General features: G+C 43.1%; 1 protein-coding gene across 9 annotated transcripts in view; it reads right to left on the reverse strand.

The window, feature by feature from the left end:
• madd (MAP-kinase activating death domain) overlaps positions 1–22,988 on the reverse strand; it is a 75,042-nt gene that overhangs the window by 32,306 nt on the left and 19,748 nt on the right. For 4 of the 9 annotated variants that reach the window (XM_059347568.1, XM_059347566.1, XM_059347581.1 and 1 more), the window contains exons 5-16: positions 22,562–22,693; positions 22,089–22,202; positions 21,011–21,091; positions 18,220–18,276; positions 17,227–17,399; positions 15,813–16,048; positions 14,771–14,927; positions 14,112–14,215; positions 13,826–14,031; positions 12,701–12,954; positions 11,667–11,806; positions 10,542–10,640 (exon numbers count right to left, since the gene is read on the reverse strand). In XM_059347568.1, coding sequence (XP_059203551.1) covers positions 10,542–10,640; positions 11,667–11,806; positions 12,701–12,954; positions 13,826–14,031; positions 14,112–14,215; positions 14,771–14,927; positions 15,813–16,048; positions 17,227–17,399; positions 18,220–18,276; positions 21,011–21,091; positions 22,089–22,202; positions 22,562–22,693 — 1,753 coding nt within the window. Of the gene's footprint in view, positions 1–7,112; positions 7,173–10,541; positions 10,641–11,666; positions 11,807–12,700; positions 12,955–13,825; positions 14,032–14,111; positions 14,216–14,770; positions 14,928–15,812; positions 16,049–17,226; positions 17,400–18,219; positions 18,277–21,010; positions 21,092–22,088; positions 22,203–22,561; positions 22,694–22,988 lie in introns of all 9 variants that reach the window. The other 5 variants (XM_059347596.1, XM_059347576.1, XM_059347591.1 and 2 more) reach the window with 2 other exon arrangements.

The raw sequence follows: 22,988 nt of genomic DNA on the forward strand, positions 1-22,988 counted from the left end.
GAGTGCACGACGGGTGCACCGAGAGCGCATGAATGTCACTAACCCGCTTCGCCGAAGCCAGAGCCAGTAACAACACCGCCTTGAGAGACACGTGTTTCAAGTCGGCCCCCTCCAGTGGTTCAAACGGAGGGCCCTTGAGCCCCTCCAAAACCACAGCCAGGTCCCAAGGCGGCACCAGCGGCCTGGACACGGGGAGAAGCCTGCGCGCCCCCTTCATAAAACGGCAAACGAGTGGGTGCTGGCCCACCGTCAGCCTCCCAAACCCCACGTGGCACGCGGCAATAGCCGCCAAGTACACCTTAACCGTGGAGAAAGCCTTCCGATTGTCAATCAGGTCCTGCAAGAATGACAAAATCACCCCCACCGGACACTGAAGAGGAACGTGGCCGTTACTGTGGCACCACTCCTCAAACACCCTCCACTTGCAGTCATACAGAGACCTAGTGGAGGCGGCTCGAGCACTCTGAATAGTGGAAATCACTCGCTGTGAGAGACCCCCAGCTGACAGATTGAGCCACTCAGGGGCCAAGCCCAGAGCGCCAGGCGCTCCGGGTGCGGATGGAAGACCATCCCCCCCCCTTGCGACAGCAGGTCCCTGCGCAGCGGGAGCTGCCAGGGTTGGGTGCACAGCAACCGATATATCTCCGCCAGCCAATGCATCGCAGGCCAATGCGGAGCCACCAGAATCAGCGCGTGGCCGTGCTCCCTCACTCTGGACAGAGTGGGGGGTATCAAGGCCAGGGGAGGGAACGCATAAAGAAGCTCGCGCGGCCAGGCGTGCGCTAACGCGTCTATGCCGAGGGGAGCATCCACGCCGCGCAGAGAGTAAAACAGCGCGCACTGCGCGTTCTCTCGCGACGCGAACAGATCCACCGCGGCCCGACCGTAACGGGACCACAACTGCTCCACAACCTCCGGGTGCAGAGTCCATTCCCCGTACACTGGCGCGCCCCTGGACAACAGGTCCGCGCCCGTGTTCAGGACTCCCGGAACATGCGTCGCTCTCAGAGAGAGGAGACGACCGCAGCTCCACAGGATCAGTCTGCGTGCCAACATGTGCAGCTGACGGGAGCGTAAACCCCCCTGACGGTTGATATACGCCACCGTCGTCGTATTGTCCGTCCTCACCAGGACATGATGACCCATGAGAGACGGAAGAAAATGTTTCAGGGAGAGGAACACCGCTGAAAGCTCCAGAAAATTTATGTGAGACCGCTGGAGGCCCACACTCCAGACGCCCCTCACAGACCGGCCCTCGTGAATCCCGCCCCATCCCGTCAGGCTGGCGTCCGTAGTGACCACCTTCCTGGACAGAACGGAGCCCATGGGTACCCCGCGGGTCAGAAAGGACGGGACTCGCCAGTGGCGCAGCGACCTGGCGCACCCCGGCGTGACCGGCACCATCCGTGCGCCATGACGCACGGGGTCCAGCCCACATGAGGCCACCCACAGCTGGAATTCCCTCATGTGGAGGCGACCGAGACGGACTACGAGAATGGCAGACGCCATCAACCCGAGTAACCGAAGACACAACCTGAATCGAACAGATTTCCTCGGACGAAAAAGCGCGAGACATGTCCTGAAGACCCTCACACGCTCCGCCGAGAGGCGCGCCGTGAAAGACACCGAGTCCAGGGATAATCCCAGAAAGATTATCTCCTGCGCCGGGGACAGCACGCTCTTTTCCGCGTTTATCACGAAACCCAGATCCACCAGGTGTTGCATGAGAATACGCGTGTGCGCTCTGGCCTCCTGCTCCGACTGTGCCAGCAGCAGCCAGTCGTCCAGATATGTGGCCAGGCGAATGCCCTGCCGTCTCAGCGGGGCTATCGCCGCTTCCGTGCACCGCACAAACACCCTCGGGCTTAAAGACAGGCCGAAGGGAAGTACGCGATACTCGTAGCAGATCCCCTGGAAAGCGAACCTCAGATACTTTCTGTGGGGAGGATAGATCGGGATGTGGAAATACGCGTCTTTCAGATCGACAGAAGTGAACCAATCGTTCTGCCGCACAAGGCGCAACAGGGATGCGTGTGTAAGCATCCTGAATTTGTATTTCCTGAGAAATTTGTTCAGAGCACGTAAATCCAGGATAGGGCGAATACCGGTCCCCCCCCGTTTGGGAACCAGAAAATACCTGGAGTAAAAACCGCTCTGACACTGTGCGGGGGGAACGACACAAATTGCTCTTTTGTTTAACAGCGAGAGGATTTCCTCCTGCAAAACACGAGCTGACTCCCCCCGAGCCTGAGAGTGTATTATACCGGCGAAACGCGGAGGAACGGCGGCGAACTGCAGCCTGTAACCCCGCGAAATCGTCCTCAACACCCAAGGCGGAGCCGCGAGTGCGGCCCATCTCTCCCACCTGAGGGAGAGAGTGGTCTCGCACCGCAGCCCCTCCACCACGAGAGGCCCCAGCCGCGGTGCGGTGGCGGCCTCCCGTGGTGGAACAGTGGCACGGCACCCGGACGGCACAGTGGACGGCCGTCCGGGTGGGCAGCGCGGCGGCCCCGCCGCCCCCCGCCTCGGCTTTTACCCGAGGGGGAACAGCGAGCGTTGCCACCGCGCTGCTCATTGTGATTCTTTTGGCTTTTATTAGCTGCGCCCTCGGCACTCGGCCTGGATGCGGCAGCGGGACACATTTTATTTTCTTTGAGAAAATGTGTGTGTGTGTGCGTGCTTGTGGACGTAAGACAGGGGCAACCGCTGAACTCTCCGCCGTCAAACGTCCATCTCTCCCGGCTCGCTCTGGCGCAGGCCGTGGCGGCTGGGAGGCGGGGGCGTGGGGGGCCCCCGGGCACACGCTGAAAAGCCGAACAGGTGGGGCTGGAGAACGGGGAACGTCCAGCTGCATCACCGGTGGAGAGAGGGGCGGTCAGGCCGCTCTCTTCTTTTTCCTGGCCTGGCCGGTAGCTTGCGCGGGCGGGGCCGGCGGAGCCGCGGCCGGGACCGAGGGTTTTCTGGGCCAGCTGGGCCGACCTGGCTGGGAAGGCGGCGCAGGCTGGGGTCTTGGCTGCTTAGGCACTTTAAACCGTGAAACCTGGGAAGCAGCCTGTGTGAAGGTTTTACGCTGCGCAGGTGGAGAGGGCGCAGGGGGCTTACGGGGGAGGCAGAGCTGGAGAGCCTCATCCTCCTTCTTTTTGGCTTCACACCGCCGTTGCATTGAAGCCAACGCGGAGCCAAAAATCCCCTCCGGGACAATGGGCATGTCCAGGACGTCGTCCTTCTCCCTGTCCGACAGGTTGGCGAGGTTGAGCCACCGCGCCCGTTCCTGCAGGACCATGGTCCCCATCGCTTTCCCCGTGGCCTGGACCGCGCAGCGTTGGACACGGAGACACAGGTCGGTAATGACCGGGATCTCCTCCCACGCAGCCGGGTCCTGAGTTTGCACAAAATCCTCACACAACTCAGCCTGGTAGGCCGTGAGCAGGGAGAGGACATTGAGCGCTCTGGCCGAAAGCGCAGCTGCCTTGTAGGCCTTTTCAGTCAGGGCTGACTGAAAACGGTCCGACTTAGACGGCAGGCTGGGGCTCCGGGAGGACACCGCTGACAGCCGCGGGTGGAGGTGCGCCGCGACGAGTGGCTCCATCGGAGGCATACGGAGCAGGCCCAGGCTCTCCATCGCTTCACAGTCGAGGGACGAGGCACCGGGGACCGGGCTCCTGCTGCTGTAGGGGCGGTCTTTCCACGAGCGCGCCACCTCATCCAGCAGTTCTGGGAAGACGGGGAGAAGTTGCCTTGTCGCGCTCCTGGCCAGGGGCAATTTCTTCCCCTCGTAGCGGGACCTGGTGGTCTCAGCTACGACAGCAGGCCAGGGGATAGCCAGTCGGGCTGCAGCGCGTTTGCACACGTCGAGCATGTCCGAGCTGGGGAGGGGAGAGGCTGGTAAGCTACTCTCATCTCCATCCCGAAAGGCAACGGAGACCGCGGGCTTTGCAGCCCCGGCCGGAGTGATGAAGACGTCGTCCTCTTCTTCATCCTCTGATATGAGGAGTTCAGAGGCGCAGTCATCATCGTCCCCATAGTCCAATTCCAGGACGTCTTCCTCCTGCGTGGAGACCGTGGCGAGGTCAGCCTGGGAGCCCCAGCTGGCACAAGCCTCCGGTACCGCCACCGCAGCGACCCCCGTCTCCTCTCCGTCTCCGGCGGCGCCGTCGGATGGGAGATAGGGGTCGAAGCCAGACAAGCTAGCCTGGCGGGCTAGCCGTCGGCGGAGACTCTTGACCGTGAACACCGCGCAGTGTTGACACGAGCCGGGGACGTCGATAGCTAGCCGGGCGTGTTCCAGCCCTAGGCAGCCCGAGCAGACCTGGTGTGGATCCCTGCTCGCAATCTTGTTCCCACAGCGGCACGAGCGGGCCGCTGAGTCTCCGTGCCCTCTGGTGTGAGGGGTATTCACCTCCATTCCGTGCGAGCTGGTGTGCAGGCAGGGAATCGAGGACGGTTAGCTGGTGTGCTAACGCTAATTGCACCGAGGGACCGGCTGGTGTGCCGACACTCGGTACTCGAGCTGCCTGGTGTGGCGCCGAGGACAGTGCTGACCAACCGTGGTGGGGCTAGAAAGCACTGAAATCGATCTGGTATGATCGACGAAGCAATAAAATGTCCAAAAAACTAGCTAGCGCCCGGCGACAGAAGCTAAATAAGATCCGTCTACAGACAGTTAAGCTAGCCAGCCTTGGACGCAAGATATGCTCCGGGTGAGAAGAGGTGTTTGAATGACGTGTTCCCGTCCGCAGGCGGTACTTATAGGAGGTGGGACTACCGCGGGCGGACGGACGGACACGTTTACCAGCCAATCAGGATTGGCGTATTGAGATTAATGCTTCTGAGGTCTGCAGCGGGGGCGTGCATCCCATAGTGAGACATCGAACGAAATATTATGAAAGAGAACTATATGTTAACTATGCTTTTTGCAACTACCGGATCTAAAGCGAGAACAATGCCTTATTACTTGTTAATTAATGGTTATTAAGGACCTTATTATAAAGCGTTACCCATTGTTATTCTATAATTGAGCATCATCAGCTCTACTGAACAACAACAACAACTTTAAAAAAAATGGCCAATTTAATTGATCTGAAATAGTTCACACTAAAACACAAACCTAATTGGAAACCTGCAAATACAAAGAAAGAAAACCCTAAAAGCCTTGAAGGAGACAGACTGAGTGATGTATCTGTTATAATGTGATCTAGAGGGTTTTTTTTTATCTAGGATGGCCTACTTTATGAATTGATATAAGATTTAATGATAGGACAGCCATCATTTATCGTAAAACAACATCATCGCTGCAGATGGCCCGATAAAGAAGAAACACTGGTGTGCTGCCATTACAGACCAGGACTAGAAAGCTAGTTTTAGTCATGTTTGTTTGTTCAGATGGGTTTTTGATGCTTAGCTACACAGTGACTCGTTTAGGATGCCAAGACACTTCACTCTGCGATTTATCTCACGGCTGGGAAACGATTGAGATATTTCATATTCGTGCCTGTATTACTGGTCGTGCATAACTTGTTGTCAGCTTTTTATTCATCAATTGATTGATTGTGCTCTCATTTGGAATCATAATTATCCACTACCGTATCAATTACCACTTTTATGCCGATACACATCTCTGTCTTGCCAGTTAACCCCAAATGCACTTCTTGCTCTCATTGCCTGTCTCACTAACATTAATGTATGGATGTGTACAAACATTTCAAAGCTAAATGAGGAAAAAGACTGACTGTTCTTTTAATGGGACCCAGAACAGAAAGAGGAAAAACTGCACTAAATGCTCTGTGGCCTTATCAAACAATAAACAGATTAAAACTAAGATCACAAACTTGGGAGTTATTTTTAGCCCAATTTAAACATTTCTCATTTTGACAAAGTAATTTAAAAAATGTTTTTTCCATCTGAAATACCACTAAAGTCAGACCGTTTTTAACTAAAAAAGATGCCAAAAATTCACTCAGTTAAATTACTGCCCATTTGGACTATTATAGTTCCCTTTTATCTGGATTGGCCAAAAGTCTATAAGAAAACACAGCTAGTTCAGAATGCTGTGGCCAGAAATTAAAACAAGGACGATGGGTCTTATTGCCCCACTGCTTAAGACAATGCACTGGCAACCTGTATCTTTTAGAACTACTTTTAAAGTTATTTTACTTGTTCATAAAGCATGACCTTGCTCCTGCCTCTAATAATTCGTTTTCCCATAAAAGTACCTGTGAGAGAGCCCTCCTATTAGTGACATTGCTAAGCTGTTTTGTTAAATATCATACTGTCCACTGCTTCTGATAAACTAATTATGTTTCGGTACGGTTGTAATTATACTAACGACTATTCCAAAGCCTCTTGAGATTGCTCTGACAACATCAGTTCCCCCAAAACCCTCCCTGACAACTCCAAGGAGACACAGAAAATGTTCCACAACACTGTGCCTTATCTGCAAAGTCTGGACGCTTCAATATGAACAACTATAAGGTTTGCAAAATGCAGAATCGAAACGCATCTACCAGGATGTAGTTTTCACGACAAACGCTTAAACAACTAGTATCTCGCCTGATAAAAGCCTAAAGTGAGTTCACCAGGAATTTCACCAGTTAGGTTAAAAATGTGCATCATTTTCCTGTAGTCACTGCTCATTGTGTACAGCACAATCACAGCATGATTGGGCCCAACCCTATTTGTACTCTGTGGGAGTAGAAAAGACAAGAAAACAATGCAAAACAATGGATGCTGGTAGATTAGCTTAGTCTGTTCTATTTTAATTCAGTATCTCCAACATCCTGTTCTGTGTCTTGTGCTCCATTTGCATCCCTGTGCTTATTTGTTGCATATGTATTGTTTCACTACTTCCTGTGATAACTGCAATAAGGCATATTTGAAACTTTCTTGTAAAAGGCTAGGTCAATGAATAAAATCAAACGTACTATGGAGTGAAATAAGAGTTAGTCTGAGAAAGGAGAACAGTCACTATGAATGACAACAGACTCAATGCTCCACTGGATATTTGATGACACACACGGTGACTGAAATGAGGATAGACAGAGGGGGATGCTGGGAGATGTAGTTGACTGGCTTGGAGAAGCATGCAGCTCACTCGATAAAAGGGCAGAACCCACCTTCTCCGCTCCCCGGGCCGGCCTCTGTAATTATCTCCATTAGAGAATTTAGCCCAAATACTGCACAACAAAACCCAGAATTAGTGCCGCGAAAAAGGTGGACAGAGAGAGGGACACCGGCCCAGACACAACCAGTCTGAACATCAACCCATAACACGATAAACATGCACACTCAACATGGCGCCAAAACAAAGGAAATAAAAAAAGTAAAAGAGAAAAGGGCAGACAGAAAAGAGAGAAAGACAATATGTACTGATGATGGTGTCAACCCTGAAAGTGATCAATAAGATGACTAATGCCACGTGTCTGACAGCACATTCAACATTTACAGTACCAAGTAGGAGCTGTGTGTAGCTCAGACTTTGTTGTTTAGACATCTTTGGCCTGATATAATGCTGAACAGTGCAGTTCAATAATGAAAATGTAAATCTAGAGCAATGGATGGAGGTGTTTCTTTAGAATGTGTGCATGGTGTAAGACAGGATTCTTGTTTTAAGCATAAAAACACAAAAGATAATCATGACACAGTAAAATACTTCATTAGAAAACCTCAGAGTGTCAAAGTTTCATCACAGTTTTTGTTAAAATTAGGGTTGGGTACCGAGAACAGGTTCCAAGTTAGAATCGGTTCCAAAAATCAGATTCCACAGAAATCATTAAGAAATATTATAATCTCGGTTCTGCTCATCGGTTCCAAACTGAAAACCAATACATTTGTGCTCTATCTGGACCGGACGTCAATGCACAAAGAGAAACATTTTGTTTTGTTAAAGCAATAAGTGAAGATCAGTTAGAGATGGGAGCACACGAGTCGGCCGTGCACCGTGGACCGCAGGTTCTCTTCTCTGCTCCGACTGCTGACACAGCTGTTTGCCGTCAGTGCCACCATCTGTCTCGTGCTCAATCACATACTTGCTAATGTTACACATGCACTATGCACTCCGCCATATCACCAGCCTGTCATTATTCTCAACCTAGCTGTATGTTTTTCTTCAAGACACAATGAATGTTATCTGCCATTTCTATGTCCATGTTCCTTGAATTTCATCTATGAAGTAAATAAACATGCCTCATTGCACAGCACTCTCTCCTCACATCCAAGACTGGCACAGCCGGTCATTAAAGCAAATTTTAAAGTGAAATTTTGAAATGTTGCATTCGCAGAAAATGCGAATTAGGGACGCTTCCATCAACTGGTTTAGATCGAATTAACAAAGCTGCCTAAACATACTTTGTTCAGGAGATGGCGGTGTAATGTATTGCTGTAGGCTAATCCATCAGTAAACAGCAGTAGAGATTGTGCAAGGGAGAAAAATGAACAACAAAAATAGAGGTTGCTTATCAGACAAATTTAATTAATTGGAAAATGAATTTATGAATTAGGTAAAATATTTAATAAACAAGTTTTTCCTGTGAAATATGATTGTGAAGTCTTTTGACCTCGCTCTTCAAATAATCTAAATCCAGAATTTTAAGAACAGAAACCGATAAGCAGAATCGGAAACATTAAAATCCAAACGTTACCCAATCCTAGTTAAAATAGTGAGTGACCTCTAAAAGGAGAAGGAAACACTCAACAATAGAAGCCACCACACAAGCAAGCAAGGCAAAACACATGAGAGTTGGACAGCAGGTGGGAAATAAATGTCATTCAATGAGGACAGATCTTTCTGTGATCGTCATAAACGTACCTACATGAAAACATTAATTAGGTAAATGCAGTTTAAAAAGGACTGAGCATCCTTCTTATAACAACAAGGATGTGCAGATGCCACACCTCTAACAGTCTGCAGTCAAAAAGACTCCCACCAGTCACACAGAGCGGGATGGTGAGGGAACAGAGGGGGGAGACACAGATGACACTAAAGGAGTATCTTCTATCTTAGTCCTATGCTGAGAAACAGGGTGTAAGATAGGTATAGGGCACTTCAAGGATAAAGAAATGCCTAGTCAGGGGGCTAGAACAGACTATCACAGCAGACATTAACATACCCGGGCTGTCAGGGTCATCTGAACGACAAAGACAAAACACATCATCATCAAAGGAACAGAACGTTTTCTATGGCAGCTATTCCACGTGGAGTGGAGCTATTGAGTTAGATTACCATGCTTCACCTGTTTTGTCTCTCAGTTAAAGTGAAAATCCAGCCTAATCAGAATCCATATTGCCTCTTAAACCCTCATTTAAATCATCAATATTGGCCAGTTTAATAACTGTCCCCAAGTGCAGTTTTTGTACCTATAACTTAAGCAAAGCTGTAATGAAACAGCTGCATCTGAGCATCAGATTTGACTGCAGCTGATTCACTTTGTTGTGTTAAGTTTAACATCCATGTGTAACTATTTATCTGGTATCAACAGCTGAGTCCTTACAAAATCCATATGCACTGAAATTGGTTGGGATTATTACCGATTATTTGCCTGTTTACCTGCTTCCAAACAATACCTGAGCACACATTTCTACCAATGTTTGAATAACTTACTCCAGATATGTTTAATCTGAACACATTCTACACTTTCAAATTACACTATACTAGAAAATGTTTTTTTAAAAGAAATGCAAATAATGAGAAAAAAATGCAAGATATATAGTTGCTCATCCATGCAAGTAAAGAACAACTGTAGACAAGAGAAAATATATTTGTTTTTGAGTGGATTTTCCTGTTAATCTTGAGAGAAAAACTTCAAAATATCCTCAATATTCTCCTATAAAATAGTGCCATAACCGTTTGGCAATCCAGTGGGAAGAAAGTCGGGCTATAAAAACAGCTCTACAAACCTGCTTGCTCCATTTCCTCCTCAATATCAAAATTGAAATATTCTTTACCCCAACAAAGTAATTTAAAAAAAGGAAATTAAAAACAAAAAAGACAGAAAGGGACAGACAAAAAATAATTAAATAAGGATACTATAGTTACAAAAAAAAAAATGGAATTAAAAAATGATACTTTTCTGTTTGGATCTGTGTACATTAGTTTTTGTTTACTGTTTTTTGTGGATAAGCAATGCCTATAAATGTATCTATGACCAGCTATGACTTATCAATTTATGTATTATTATCATTATTATTATTATTATTATTATTATTATTATTATTATTATTATTATTATGTCGTATAGTATGTTTATAAGAGGATTCAAATCATTATATCTGAATGTAATCTAAATTAATATGACAAAAATAGCATTAAAAAGAACGTATATGACATGAGAAATTATTTGAGTGGGTGAGGAAAAACAAAAATGTTGACGATAATATTTACACTAAAATCTTCTTTTAACTTTAACTAAACAAATTATGTTATTATAATGTTTCATATTACCTTTAAAACCACACTGAACAACTAGGACAGACAGTAAGATGACAAAAATACCAATTTCATGAGGAAATGGATAAAAAAAGTGGTTGGGTTATTTGTGTTCTCCTACCTTTCAGACTGGGGAAAGGTGTTTTCTCCCTCGCTGCCTTGTTGGGAAGAGCAAGATTGGACAGACTGAAACTGGTGCCATGGTTCTTGTAAAGATTACCTGTAGCGAGAATGAAAATAAGAATATCAGAAAACAGGAATAAAATTAAAAATGATCATGCCCAAACCAAAGGTAGTATGATTAACATTTTCACCCATCACATAAATATTGGAGAAGCAGCTGTTTACTCTCATTAAAACACTGATTAAGCAGCCTTTGTTGACCCAGCTGCAGAAAAACAAATAAACCACGAGTAAATATGTAAATAGCCATATCTACAATAGAAACAGACCCAAACTCAGGCGTCATAATAGAGGTTGTAAAAGAGTAAAATCCCACTACATTTAGCCATGTTTTGGATCTCTAACAACTCCTGAGGGAAATATTTGGCTCTTAAGTTGATAAACGCCCCACAATGTTCTCCAGCTAGATGCTAAATTTGTACAGTGGCTTATGAACACTATGAGAGGGGTGAGCGTGAACTAAAACAGTAAAGTGTCAGGCCAGAACACTAAGTGTTACAAGACACTAAAACCTTCCACAGAGCTGAGGGAAGAAGCAGATGTTGTCATCATTTGTTTGGATGGTGGGGTATTTTTATTTTATGCAAAGTAGAAAAAGATTGGTGAACGACTGGATCTGCAACCTGCAAAATCGGCTGTTAATTCTCGGTGGGTTCTCGACTTTGTGTGACATTTAGATGTAGTAATTTCTATTGTTTGTTTTTTTTTTGTTACTTTATAATTCCTTTTCTTGAGTCTAGTTCCAGCGTATGGTGTTCACTGCAATGACTGCTCTTTACCTCAAAGAGTCATCCAGACAAAAGATAAAAACCAGAGAAAATTCTGTTCTCTCATGTAGGCTGCTACACCACTGCACACTCTGGATCTGAATGCATTTTTGAATTTGTGAGGGGGGCTGTTAGAGCTAAAGCTGTGTGTTAAATCTTAAAGAATGGATGTAAACAACTGGGTCTGAAAAGCTATAGGTTTTGCTGCTCCAATTCACCATCAACCCACAAAAATCAACCCACCGGTCATGTTTTACAAGCTGGACTTGAAACCGAATAAATGTAAATATTCTTACTGGCAAAGGACATGAGTCCTCCAAATCCGTCATTGCTGCTGTTGGAAATGGTGGAGTTTGGCGAGCTGTTGCGGGAGTCTCCCTCCCCGTCAGACTCTCCTGGGAGCCTCAGGCTAGAAGGACGTAAAGGACGCTGCACCCTGAAGAAATCATCAGAAGACATTACCATGTGTTGCAGACATTTGAAATATGACAACTAGGGATGGGCATTTGGAAGTAACCTGCCAACTCGATTATCTATATCTATTAACGATCAATTAATTGATAATTAATTAATTAATTGATAATTATACATGCATCAGTATGTATAAAAACATGTATACATAGGCTTTTATTTTGAAAGGACGAAATGAGACTTGATCCTGTCAATAATAAAACTAACTCAACTGGGATAACAAGAAGTTCAATGTTTTATGTTTTAGCCCCCGAAGAGGCATGATGTTAGTTTTCACAGTAATCATGCATATTTAAGTGTGTTTTGTGTTACAATTAGTTTTGGAAGAAAAATTTAACCTAGTAATTCATGCTAGCAAGGATTGATAAAGTAAGCTAGTTTTGCTCAAACTAATACTCTTGTATTTCTCTGTGTGTTTTATAATTGGAAAGTTATTGCAACTTTCCGTTTGCAAACTGTAGCTTTATCCAACTTAATTCTCAGCTCATTGGCTTATTGACATACGGCCGCAGAACTGAAAGCTCGGCCGTGTTTCAGTTCAGCGAGTACTGATATGCAGGCATAGATAAAATTAAAAAATACACAGATCGATTAAAAATTCCATGTGATCGACCAAATTCTTAACAGCCATTTATCGATCATCGATTAATTGCTCCCATCCCTAATGACAACATACAAACATGGGGAACTCAATCATCCACACATCAGAACATCACACCACCACAGATTCAAGACCACCATGAATGGAGAGAGTAATTTGACATGCCGGGTTTTGACAGAGAACATTGCATGGTTGGTCAGAGAGCCCATTTGAATGATGATAATGCATTCATTCAAGTGATGAACAAGTTTAACACACTTGTTGCCATTGAGGTTCTGGTTGAATCGGGGGGTGTATGACTCCACTTGCTCTTCTGCATCAGGGTCATCCTCTGAGGGGAAGCCATACTGAGGCTCAAAGTACGGGTTGTCATACTCTTGCTTTTTGCTGGCAGGGTCCGCCAGGCCGGCATCGGCCGGAGGTCTGAGGAACGGCTGACCAGCCAAACCGGAGACAGGGTTCTGCAAAACTGCACCTGCTGACGCTTCAATTTCAGGTGCTTCCCCCTGCTCCTGGAAAAATAAACACACAACAGTTGTTGACAATTAAATACTGTTCTCCTATCCTTCATTTTAATACAGATAAGATTCTGCATTCCCCTAGTTTGGTTATGAAAAGTTAATTTGCAATAACAGATCTCAGTTTTGATTTCCTGAACCGTGTTTTGTTAGGTGATTGTGACTATTTTGACAACACATTTCCAAAGAACATTTTTTAAAGAAACTTTTATTGTGCAATCAAGGAAAAAACAATCAATAATGAGTTGGTTTATTCATTTTTAACATGACTTTTATCTGTTTTGGCAAGTTAACTCTTTAATTTATTCTTGGGAAAATGACAGCTCCTGTTAAAAGCTGTATCTGGAAACATATATAAATTAATAGCATCTAGTTTAGTTTCTACAAATGTAAAGAAGGAAAAAAAAACGGATTCCAAAAGTTTTACACCATAGACTGTATAACAGAAGTGGATGTAGGCAACATTACTTTGTGGACTAGCAAAATAAAAAAAAACAATTCTAAGGCTATTTAAATGTACACTGTGCCAGTATGCATTGCTGTGCACCTATCCTGAAAGAAAGGTTAACTCTGTAGCAATTTCTATTACAAGGTAGTGACGCCTTAAAGTACCCTGCTTTATCGCCTATTATACTTTAAATGTAAAACATCATGCTGTACTACCGAAGACTTCAAACTAACATAAACTCATTAGAAAAAAGTCATTTTCTCATTTTCATACAATCACTTATTTTTGCAACCAATAGCCATTGAAAAGAATGCAGGTTTCAGGCACTTCTGCATTGGCTTCATTTTTCACACCCAGATGCTACATCCACTTCTTTTAAACAGTCTAAACTTCACACTAATTGGACAAATCACACACTTGGTTGACTCCCTGGATGACCGTGCTGGGACTGGAGCTTGCAGTTGTGCTGGAGCTCGAGCGAAGAGGTTGTCCATCAGAGGGTTCGGCAGGTCCGTCCGCGCTCGATGGGCCGTCCGAGCCCTGACCTTCCCTGAAGTCATGGAAGTCTTGAAACTCAACCTCACTAGCGTCTCCCAGCGCAGCATGGGTGGGCGGGTCCAAGCCTAAGACATCAAAGTCAAACATTAAAATAGAAGGAAAATGATGTGAAAATGCTGATTTTAAAACCTGTAATGAAACTTACTTGGTGTGTCTCCCTGGATGTCACCTTGGATCATCTCACTCACAAGGTCTCCAAGTGAGGAATAAGACGAGCTGGAGTCATCGTACGCTTCACTGTCACTGCCACTGCAGCAAATAAAATGTATCACCAAGAGTTAACCTAACTGAACCTACCTACAATACAATACAATACAAATTTATTTATAAAGAGCATTTAGAAACAACAGCGTTGACCAAAGCGCTGCACAACAATAAGCACTGAATTACAAAATACAGAATACAGAAAGTAAACACAGATTAAATACACAAGAGTTTGGACCACAAAAACATCCCTCTAACAGACAGAGACTTCGAAGTCCAGGGAGAACAGATGGGTTTTTAAAAGAGATTTTAAAAACAGGCAGCGTAGGGGCCAGTCTGATCTGTAGGGGGAGCTCATTCCAGAGTTTGGGGGCCACAACAGCAAAGGCTCTGTCACCTCTCTGCTTTAGTCTCATTTTCAAGACAGTCAGGAGCGTTATGTCCGCAGAACTCAATGAACAAGAGTCTTAAAATGAATCCTAAATGATACAGGGAGCTAGTGTAGGGACTTTAAAAGGTTGCTGTGTAGGGACCTACAGCAAATAATACAAATAAACTCAACAGAGGGCCTATGCTGAATAGGATCTTGCTTTTTCTTACCTGTCTGTGGGGTCAGATTCGTTGCCCTCATCCTCCAGTGGACCGGCCATAGCTTCAACCAGCTGGGAGCTTCCATCGTACACTCGATAGACCACCGGCTGCAGCTGGTGAGCATACCACTTAGGCTTGTCTCCGATTAAGGAGGGGTCAAACACATCTGCAACAGAAAGTGCACCACATAGTTATAAAAATGCAGTAGTAAACGTAGTATCAGTCAACATTTTTTTTTTTTTCATTATGCAGTTTGAGAAAAAAGTTGAAATGACCAGAAAAAAGTAAAAATGTCGAGAATAATGTGGAAATATGATTTTGATTTAAAAAAAGTTGAAATGTTGGGAATACAGTGAACTTTTTGTGTGTCTGTAAAGTTGGAAAAATATTAACAGATTTGTTGTTCTTGTGTCAATAAGTCATCAGAGGAACATTGTTTTGTATCCAAACAGTCAAGTAGACTGCAAGCTACAACCTGATTTTCATAAATGTCACAAAATGAGCAATAACCACAACATTTAAGGGTGTAGAAGTACTAATATACCCCGACACATAAATGAGCTATTATTGGTAGTAGGTTACTACAACTATTATTTTGGGAAAATATGCTTTTATTTAATTTATATGAATTTTTTAGAAATACATTAGACGTATTGAGGAAAATCAGATTGTAGCTTGCAGTCTACTTTACCAAACTCAAAAAGTTGACTTTATTCTCATCATTTCGACTTTTTTCTCAAAGTGCATAATGCACATTTCTTTTCCTCCTCTCATTACTTTTTTCCTCCTACCTGGCCTTTAGTACCACAACAGTAATAATGGAAGGCAACCGTACCTCCCCACCCCTTGATGTTCTACAACAGATATAAGCCACATAGTCTTGGGCTAAAAAAGGATAAAAAACTGAGCCCAAGGATGTAGCTATTTCTATTAGGTTAGGTGTTTTTTTCCGTGTCAAGGTTGATCAGAATGCACTTCATGCTCTGTTGTTTGGGTGTTATGGAAATACACAGAACAAGAAACAGACTGCAGTGATTAAAATGAGTCTTACTGTTATGTATCCTCTGAAAGGCGAGGTTGGTGGGATTGAGAGCCCACTCTCCATAGAACTCCACTGCCTGCGTGTGAGAGAGTTTATCCGCAAAGCAGGAGCGCCGTGGCCGAGATGCCAGAAAAGACGTGGACTGAAAAGCCACCACAGGCCGGGGGAAGAGGCGCAAGGTGCGGGTGTGCATCTGGAACCCCTGGAGAACATTTGGGGAGTTGAAGAACCGAACCATAGCAACCCTGTAAAGGAAAACCGTTCGTTTAGCGTAATATTTCAACTGATCAACAAAATAACGATGCACAGTCTAATTAGGTGGAATTATATACTGGTGGCTGGTATATATTTACAGGTATAAAATCATATTATGATATTGTTCTCATTCAGAGCAGGCCCGATTTGCGCCTTTGAGTAGAAGACGACAATATCAATTGTCTATCCATAAATCCATAAATACAAAAATATTCGCCTAGAGAAAAATAGTTCAAGCAATTTAAAGAACACCTGGTAAATAAGCTGAATATACACTTGCAGAAATGCTGCTATACAAATTCACTCACTCACACTTTATGCTCTGTATATCTGGAACAAACTCCCAGAAAAATACTGCAGGTCGGCTGAAAAACTTTTAAATCTAGGTTCTCATCTGACTCATCTGTTTACAGTTTTCCCTGACCATTTGTCCATGCTGCTTCTAAAGGAATATAATCATTGGTAGAGGTGGAGGAAAAAAATAGATCCAGCATAGTATCGCAATATTTTGTGTGGTAATATTGTATCCATTCATGGCCGCCAAGTATCGTTATTTAGTGGTCTGATGGTCGGTAGGCCGGCACTATTTTTGCCATTTTCGAAGGCCGTAGCAGGCTCACTTTTAGGAATATCCTGGTATCATATTAAAGAGCTAAGAAATTCGTCTCAGGAAGTTGTTGAAATAACGCTGCAAAGTTAGGCTTGTTTTATGTTTCATTTAAAAATTCAGAACAGTGAAGCTTAAAGTTGAGGAACGTTTGAGAAAATGCTGCAGTTGTTGTCGTCCATACATGTTTGATATCAGTTCAGTTCAGTTTGACTGAATACTTTGTTGGTCAGTCTGTGGGTTTGACTCTCATTGTGGAGAAATAAAAAGACTGAAGTGAGATGAAGTGACTGAGAATTTTCTCTTATTTGACAAAACAATTCTTGATTGAATTTAATTTTGTGGACACAAAATGCAGTTAAAGAGTTAAATCGTAATATATTGTATCGCAATACTCACCATTTCACAAAATGCTTAAAATCGTATCGTGGAACCTCTATTGATTCCCACCTCTAATCATTGGTTATAGTTAGTTATTTATTATCTCTTCCATGCACGGTTAACCGCCAGAGGGGACAAAAATGACAGATGGAAAGAGAGAGAGAGACATTCATGGATTACCTGGTGGCTACATCAACCGAATCAACGTCATTGCCGTAAATTAGAGGGTTGAACTCTGTGGAGGACGGCGAGGCTTTATCTCGTCCGGGCGGGAGCAGGGGCATCTCCTGACCTTCCTGGAACTTCTCCAGGTTCAGGATGGGTTGGGTGTTCAAACTCATACTGGCCAAGGCCTGGAACAAGTGACGGTCGCACAAATTATCAACATGGCATTGGATCTGAAGACAAAAACAGTTCTGTGATAGACCACTCCCACAATTGGCATCAACACTTAGTTTCTACAATTAATGGGACGTTTTTATAAATGTTTGCCCTCTCTATTGAGGGAAAACATTAGGGACAAAGTGACTGCTAGAATGGGGCTTAAAATGGGGAAATCTGGTTTATGGGATGATCCAATAATAGTAATCCCTCTATGTGAAGCATCTCTGCTGCCCAGTAGAGTGCTAAAGTGAAGTAAGGGATGATAAACAACACAAGTTTCCCCCATTTTTTACTGTTTTCACATTCTGGCTTTACTCTGATAATATACAGAAGTTCAGGGATCAATTTCGTGCATGTTGATGCCTGTGGTGGGTGTGTCACTTTGGAGAGGAGGAGCACAAGGGAAGTAAGTTACTATGCATGGTTTGCTTGGAGGGAACTGCTGCAGACTCAAGTGTCAATGTTTAGCTTAGCATAATGGAACATTTAGTTGCTGGGTCTCAATGAATGTTAACTTTGTCAAAGTGATTAGCTTCATCATATCTTGTTTTGGTTACGAGAACACTCACTGATGCCAAGATAGATGCACGCACATTCAGTCATGCTCAAGCCAGAGCTAAGCAGTGTATCGAAAAACTGGTCCGCAAAAACATTCTGTGACACTGTTATGCATTTTATTTTAAGTCTTGGAAGAGTAGGAGACAAGTAGTAGTGACAAGCAAAATAATGTGAGAGAGAAGATATCCGTGCAGGGGCATTACACATTCCACAGGAGGAGAAATGAGTAACCTTATTTTCAGAGGAGAAGATCTGCTTTTGGGTGATCACGGTCAACCTAACCAGACACTAGGAAGGGGATAAGAGAGATGCGAGGAGAATCACATGAAGGCCTGGGATGATAACTTTGTGACTGACACTGGAACAGCACATGACGGAAGGGTCACAACCATGGCCCTTTCCCTTTCTTTTCTTTGTCTCCTTTCAACAGCACTTCCCTATTTGTTTTATTTCTTTTTGCTGACAGCAAATAAGTGTATTTTGGTGCCAAATGTGCGTCAAATAGATCTGATTTGATTAAAAGAAATGATGATTTGTTTGTGCAATGAAAGAAGCATTGTGCTTTTTCATCATTTCCATTTTCTATTTGCTGAAGAAAGGAGATAAGAAAAGATAAATTGTGTTTGTTTTAAGAGTGATGGACGGCCAGTAGAGCAACAGAGTGAGTCAGAGTGAGACATTTTGAGAAAGAGGAATATGAAAGAAGAGATGATTTTTATGCTCAACATGAAAGACAGTGAGAAACACAGACAAGCACAAATACGACCAGACAAACCAGACTTCACCTACAGAATCCAGCCACTAAACGACACATGGAGGCCATCCATGGTGACCAACTGGGACAAGCCAGTGGTAACAATGGAGTGGTGATGACAGATACAAAAACAGCAGATCTTTTCAGAAACATAGATAAAATACTTGCACAGTAAAGCACCTGCAGCAAAAATAAAAGTCTTAACAGTAACATCTAAAAAAAAAGTGTCAGGTGAGCTGAAATAATGAAAAAACCCACCATATTTATAAATGTAAATAAATCAGTCGCTTGTCAGGACCGATTTATTTTTGGGATCCAGTGTTAAGTGCAAGTATTTTCTGTGACTCTCACATCAGCAGCATTCTGCTTTGGCATCACAGTCTTCAGATAATCAGTTAAACCGTCTTCTGCGTTATTTTTGTCCATTCACAGATATCAATATTGTGTGCTGGTTTCCAAATATACAACTGCTAAACTGAGGCTTTGCACACTCCTACACACCAGCCTCTCAGTCACACATCCGCACACACGAGAGAGAGCTGCTAATCACACACACACACACACACACGCACACACGCACACACACGCACACACACGCACACACAAACTCCTAATGAACCGGCTCTGATTCAAGGCGTATAAATCTAAATATGTGTATGCAACCAAAACAGTTTGAACAGAATATATGAGGAAATTTTGTTTGTATTCACCGAAATTTTAAAACAAAAATTTGTAAACATATAAAACAGCTTTAGATTAATTATTGACTCACATCTTTGCTGCCTTAAATAACAATCCAACTAAATTATTATTGTTAGGAGTGATAGAGGTGGTTGTGTTGCTGTGTCATTTAAAAATGTAGGACTAAAACGTTAATGTTGGGTTATTTTAGTATGTTGGCCTTTTATTTTTTTTAAATCATGACAAAGATTTTATTCATTACTGCCTTTTGTGAGCCTCACTATGGATAAGAAACCGAGTTTAAAGAGTTTAAATTAAATGGTAAACTACATATTTTATTAGATTTTTTGAGGTTGGGATATATGAGGTACATAGTCAGTGTGTTACCATTGACTGTAGAATAACAGTGGACAAAGTCACAGTGATGTCACCCATTAGTTTGTGGACTGCTGCTTTTAAGCCTCTAATTTACATCTTGGTTTATAGCTGCTGCTAGATAGTTTTTTTGCATCCAGTACATGCATAGAACGGGTCTGGAATCGGAAAAATGCTATGTAATCAGCTAAAGATAGCACTTGCTATCTAGCTTGATTGGCATGGGACAATCATTGTTCTAAATGAACAGTCAACAACTTAAAAGTGTCTTCTTCATCCAACTGAACAAGACATTTTTAAGCAACCTAAAGGTGACTTAACTTTCGCACTTCAAAAAAACCCACTTAACCTACAGTAGATGGTGGTCGAAAACCGCTCAGTTTGGAGAAGCTGGAAAGAATAAAGGCAAGCAAGCAATGTCCTGCTGCGGACGGGGGCAGCAGCGCAACTTATTGTATTGGGGGTGTTCCGACCGCCATTTACTGTATGAAATACACTGAATATGGACCTCAAACAAACCCACATCAAAATAAATTAAAATACATTTCCTTCATTCCTATTTTGGTGCCAATAACAGCTTCAATCTCACCCACTGCTTACCTTCCTTGAGCAATAAGCTCATTGAGTGATAATGTCAGTAATTTCCATATTTGCTGAGACAGGAATTTGTGTGATATGTCACTGGTGTTCCTCGCAGTGTGCAAGTTCAAGTAAGTGAGGTATTCCCATGAATCAGAACCAGGTTCTGACATTATGTTAGATAATCGGGTTAGAGGGGCAAGTTAGTTACTACCAGCAATACTAAAGGTTTTGCTCGGGTAGCAGGGTCCTAGGGTTTGATTTTTACCTCCAAGAGCTAGAGCATGCAAAGAAAACAGGACAAAAAAAGAAAAAAAACATTGGTTTATGTTAGTGCACTACAAAACCCATTTCAAATGCTCTCACACTCATCTACAATACATACAACTGTGATGAAGGAGGAAGCCCCTACTCTTCACACTGCTGAAAGAGAAGTTTTACATTCATATAAATGTGCAATCGGCTGACAGTCATCAAAGTCGGCTCCAGAGCAACACCTGGGTTCATATGGTTCCATATTTGCCGGCAGACGCACCGATCATGTGCCGGGCTCTGGCTGCCACAGAGCGGCAGAATCAGAAAATATTACACTGATAAAAATGGAAGAGGAATCACACAAATCACATGCAGTACCTGTTTCAGATGTTTCTTAAGCTCGTTTGCCTCAGGCTCTGGAAGAGGTGGCAGAATCTCCGCGTTGGTGGGTGCTATAACCTGAAAAAAACCCCACAGAAAATAACTATTGAAACTTGGATAATAGACAATTCAATGGCCATCCTACTCCATTAACAGGTTCAACTAGATATAAAAGGTGTAAAGAGGCTGTGACATATTGTTTACTTATTGGAAGAGTGTATTCTTCTCAAAATCCTTTGAGAAGGACTGGGAACCAAATTATTAATGAATGTAATTAATCAGTAATTAATTTATATTTTGACATGACAGATAAAAGATAAATATTATATTAATTCAAATGTAGGATAAGAAATGAGTGTATATATTCACATAAATAAGGAAGCTGGTTAAAAATCAAGTAGTAACTTATGTAGAAGTGGTGAGAATGAATAATCTTTTAATTCCTTTTCAAACGTGTAAACCAAGGTTGACAATTTCTTTTGCTTTACGTTTTTCTTTTTCTGCAAATATTACTTGTTTGTGTGATCATTTTTCTTTTTTTGATATGTTTGAAATACATTTCCAAACAAACAAACAAACAAAACATACACCCTCTGAAACACCATGTCATTTGGTACGCTGGCTGTAAGAAAATGTATTTTATTGATGTGGAGAATATATCATATGATATATGCATTTGCATTTACAAAAGCTGAGGTTTCTCGTATAAGAACCAGACTCAAATATTTGGCAGAATTTGGGGTAATAGAATATATAGTTGTACTTTTGCCCAACGTATACATACGTGTATGTGTGTGTTTGTGTGTGTGTATATATGAAAACGACAATAAAAGTCTCTATATATCTATCTATCTTTCAATCTCCGTGTATATGCATTTCAATTTACTAGTAATGTTTAAGTCCTCTAATGTCTCTGAATTTGTGAGTATAATCGTGGCTGAGTTACTCAAATGATGTACTGAGTTCTCTACTAAAGGCAACAACCAACATCCATCACGCAGTAAAAACGCTTAATCACGAAAACAGACATAACAGGATCAGAGGGAGGAGCAGAGCACCACGTTGATGTACAGACCTTGCTACTGTCAAGGTCCACAAGCCAAACATCGTCTGGCATTTTGAAATCAGCTTTGTAGAGAAAGAAGCTGGCTGGTACACCTATAATGTAGGGAGTGGGGGCCAGGAGGAGCTGTGGGGAGGAGAGAAAACATCAGAGACTGTCACAGCTTCATGTTACCACAATTAAAAACACATGAAATCATCTACTTGAAATATGTTTACAATTAAGAGATTAAGATTTCTTTTATTAGTCCCACAATGGGGAAATTTCAAGAATTACAGCAGCAAAGTGGATAGCAAAAAAAACAATAAATAATCAACTGCAAGAGGTATTAGCAAACAAATAGAAATCTAAAAAGTATTAACAATTAAGGACCCTAGAATATTGCAATTCAATTATAGAAATATTGTACAGTGTTTATAGTGCAGTGATTGTCAATTTCTGGTTTGTGTGGTCTACTGTTTCTAACAAATGGGAGAAGGTTGTACCTGTTCAGCAGAGGCCATGCATGTTGGCAGTAAGGGGATGACAGGGAACATGTACTCCAGAGGGTAGATCATGGCCACAAAGGCCATAACGCTCATAGACAAAGCATTGTAATCTCTGGACTGAAGAATGACCTGAGGAAAAAAAAAAAAAAAAAGAAAACCTTGGTGGATGATCACGGCCATGTTATGTTAATAATGTTGGACACATAATCACTTTCCTTCTCTGGCGCTTTATCACACCCTGATTTTACCTTGGACTCCTAACAGCAATATTAAAAATCTGAGCTTTTACGAAAAATTCATTTGGCAGCACAAAGTGCTTGAAAGGAAGTCACTCTGAAAGCTTCCAGGCAGCACTTAGTTCAGCCTGACTGAATTTAATGATGCATTGAATTCTTTTTCAAAAAAGCCTAAAATGGATGAATAC

Source organism: Centropristis striata, chromosome 2, assembly GCF_030273125.1.
Source record: "Centropristis striata isolate RG_2023a ecotype Rhode Island chromosome 2, C.striata_1.0, whole genome shotgun sequence".
Classification (NCBI taxonomy): domain Eukaryota; kingdom Metazoa; phylum Chordata; class Actinopteri; order Perciformes; family Serranidae; genus Centropristis; species Centropristis striata.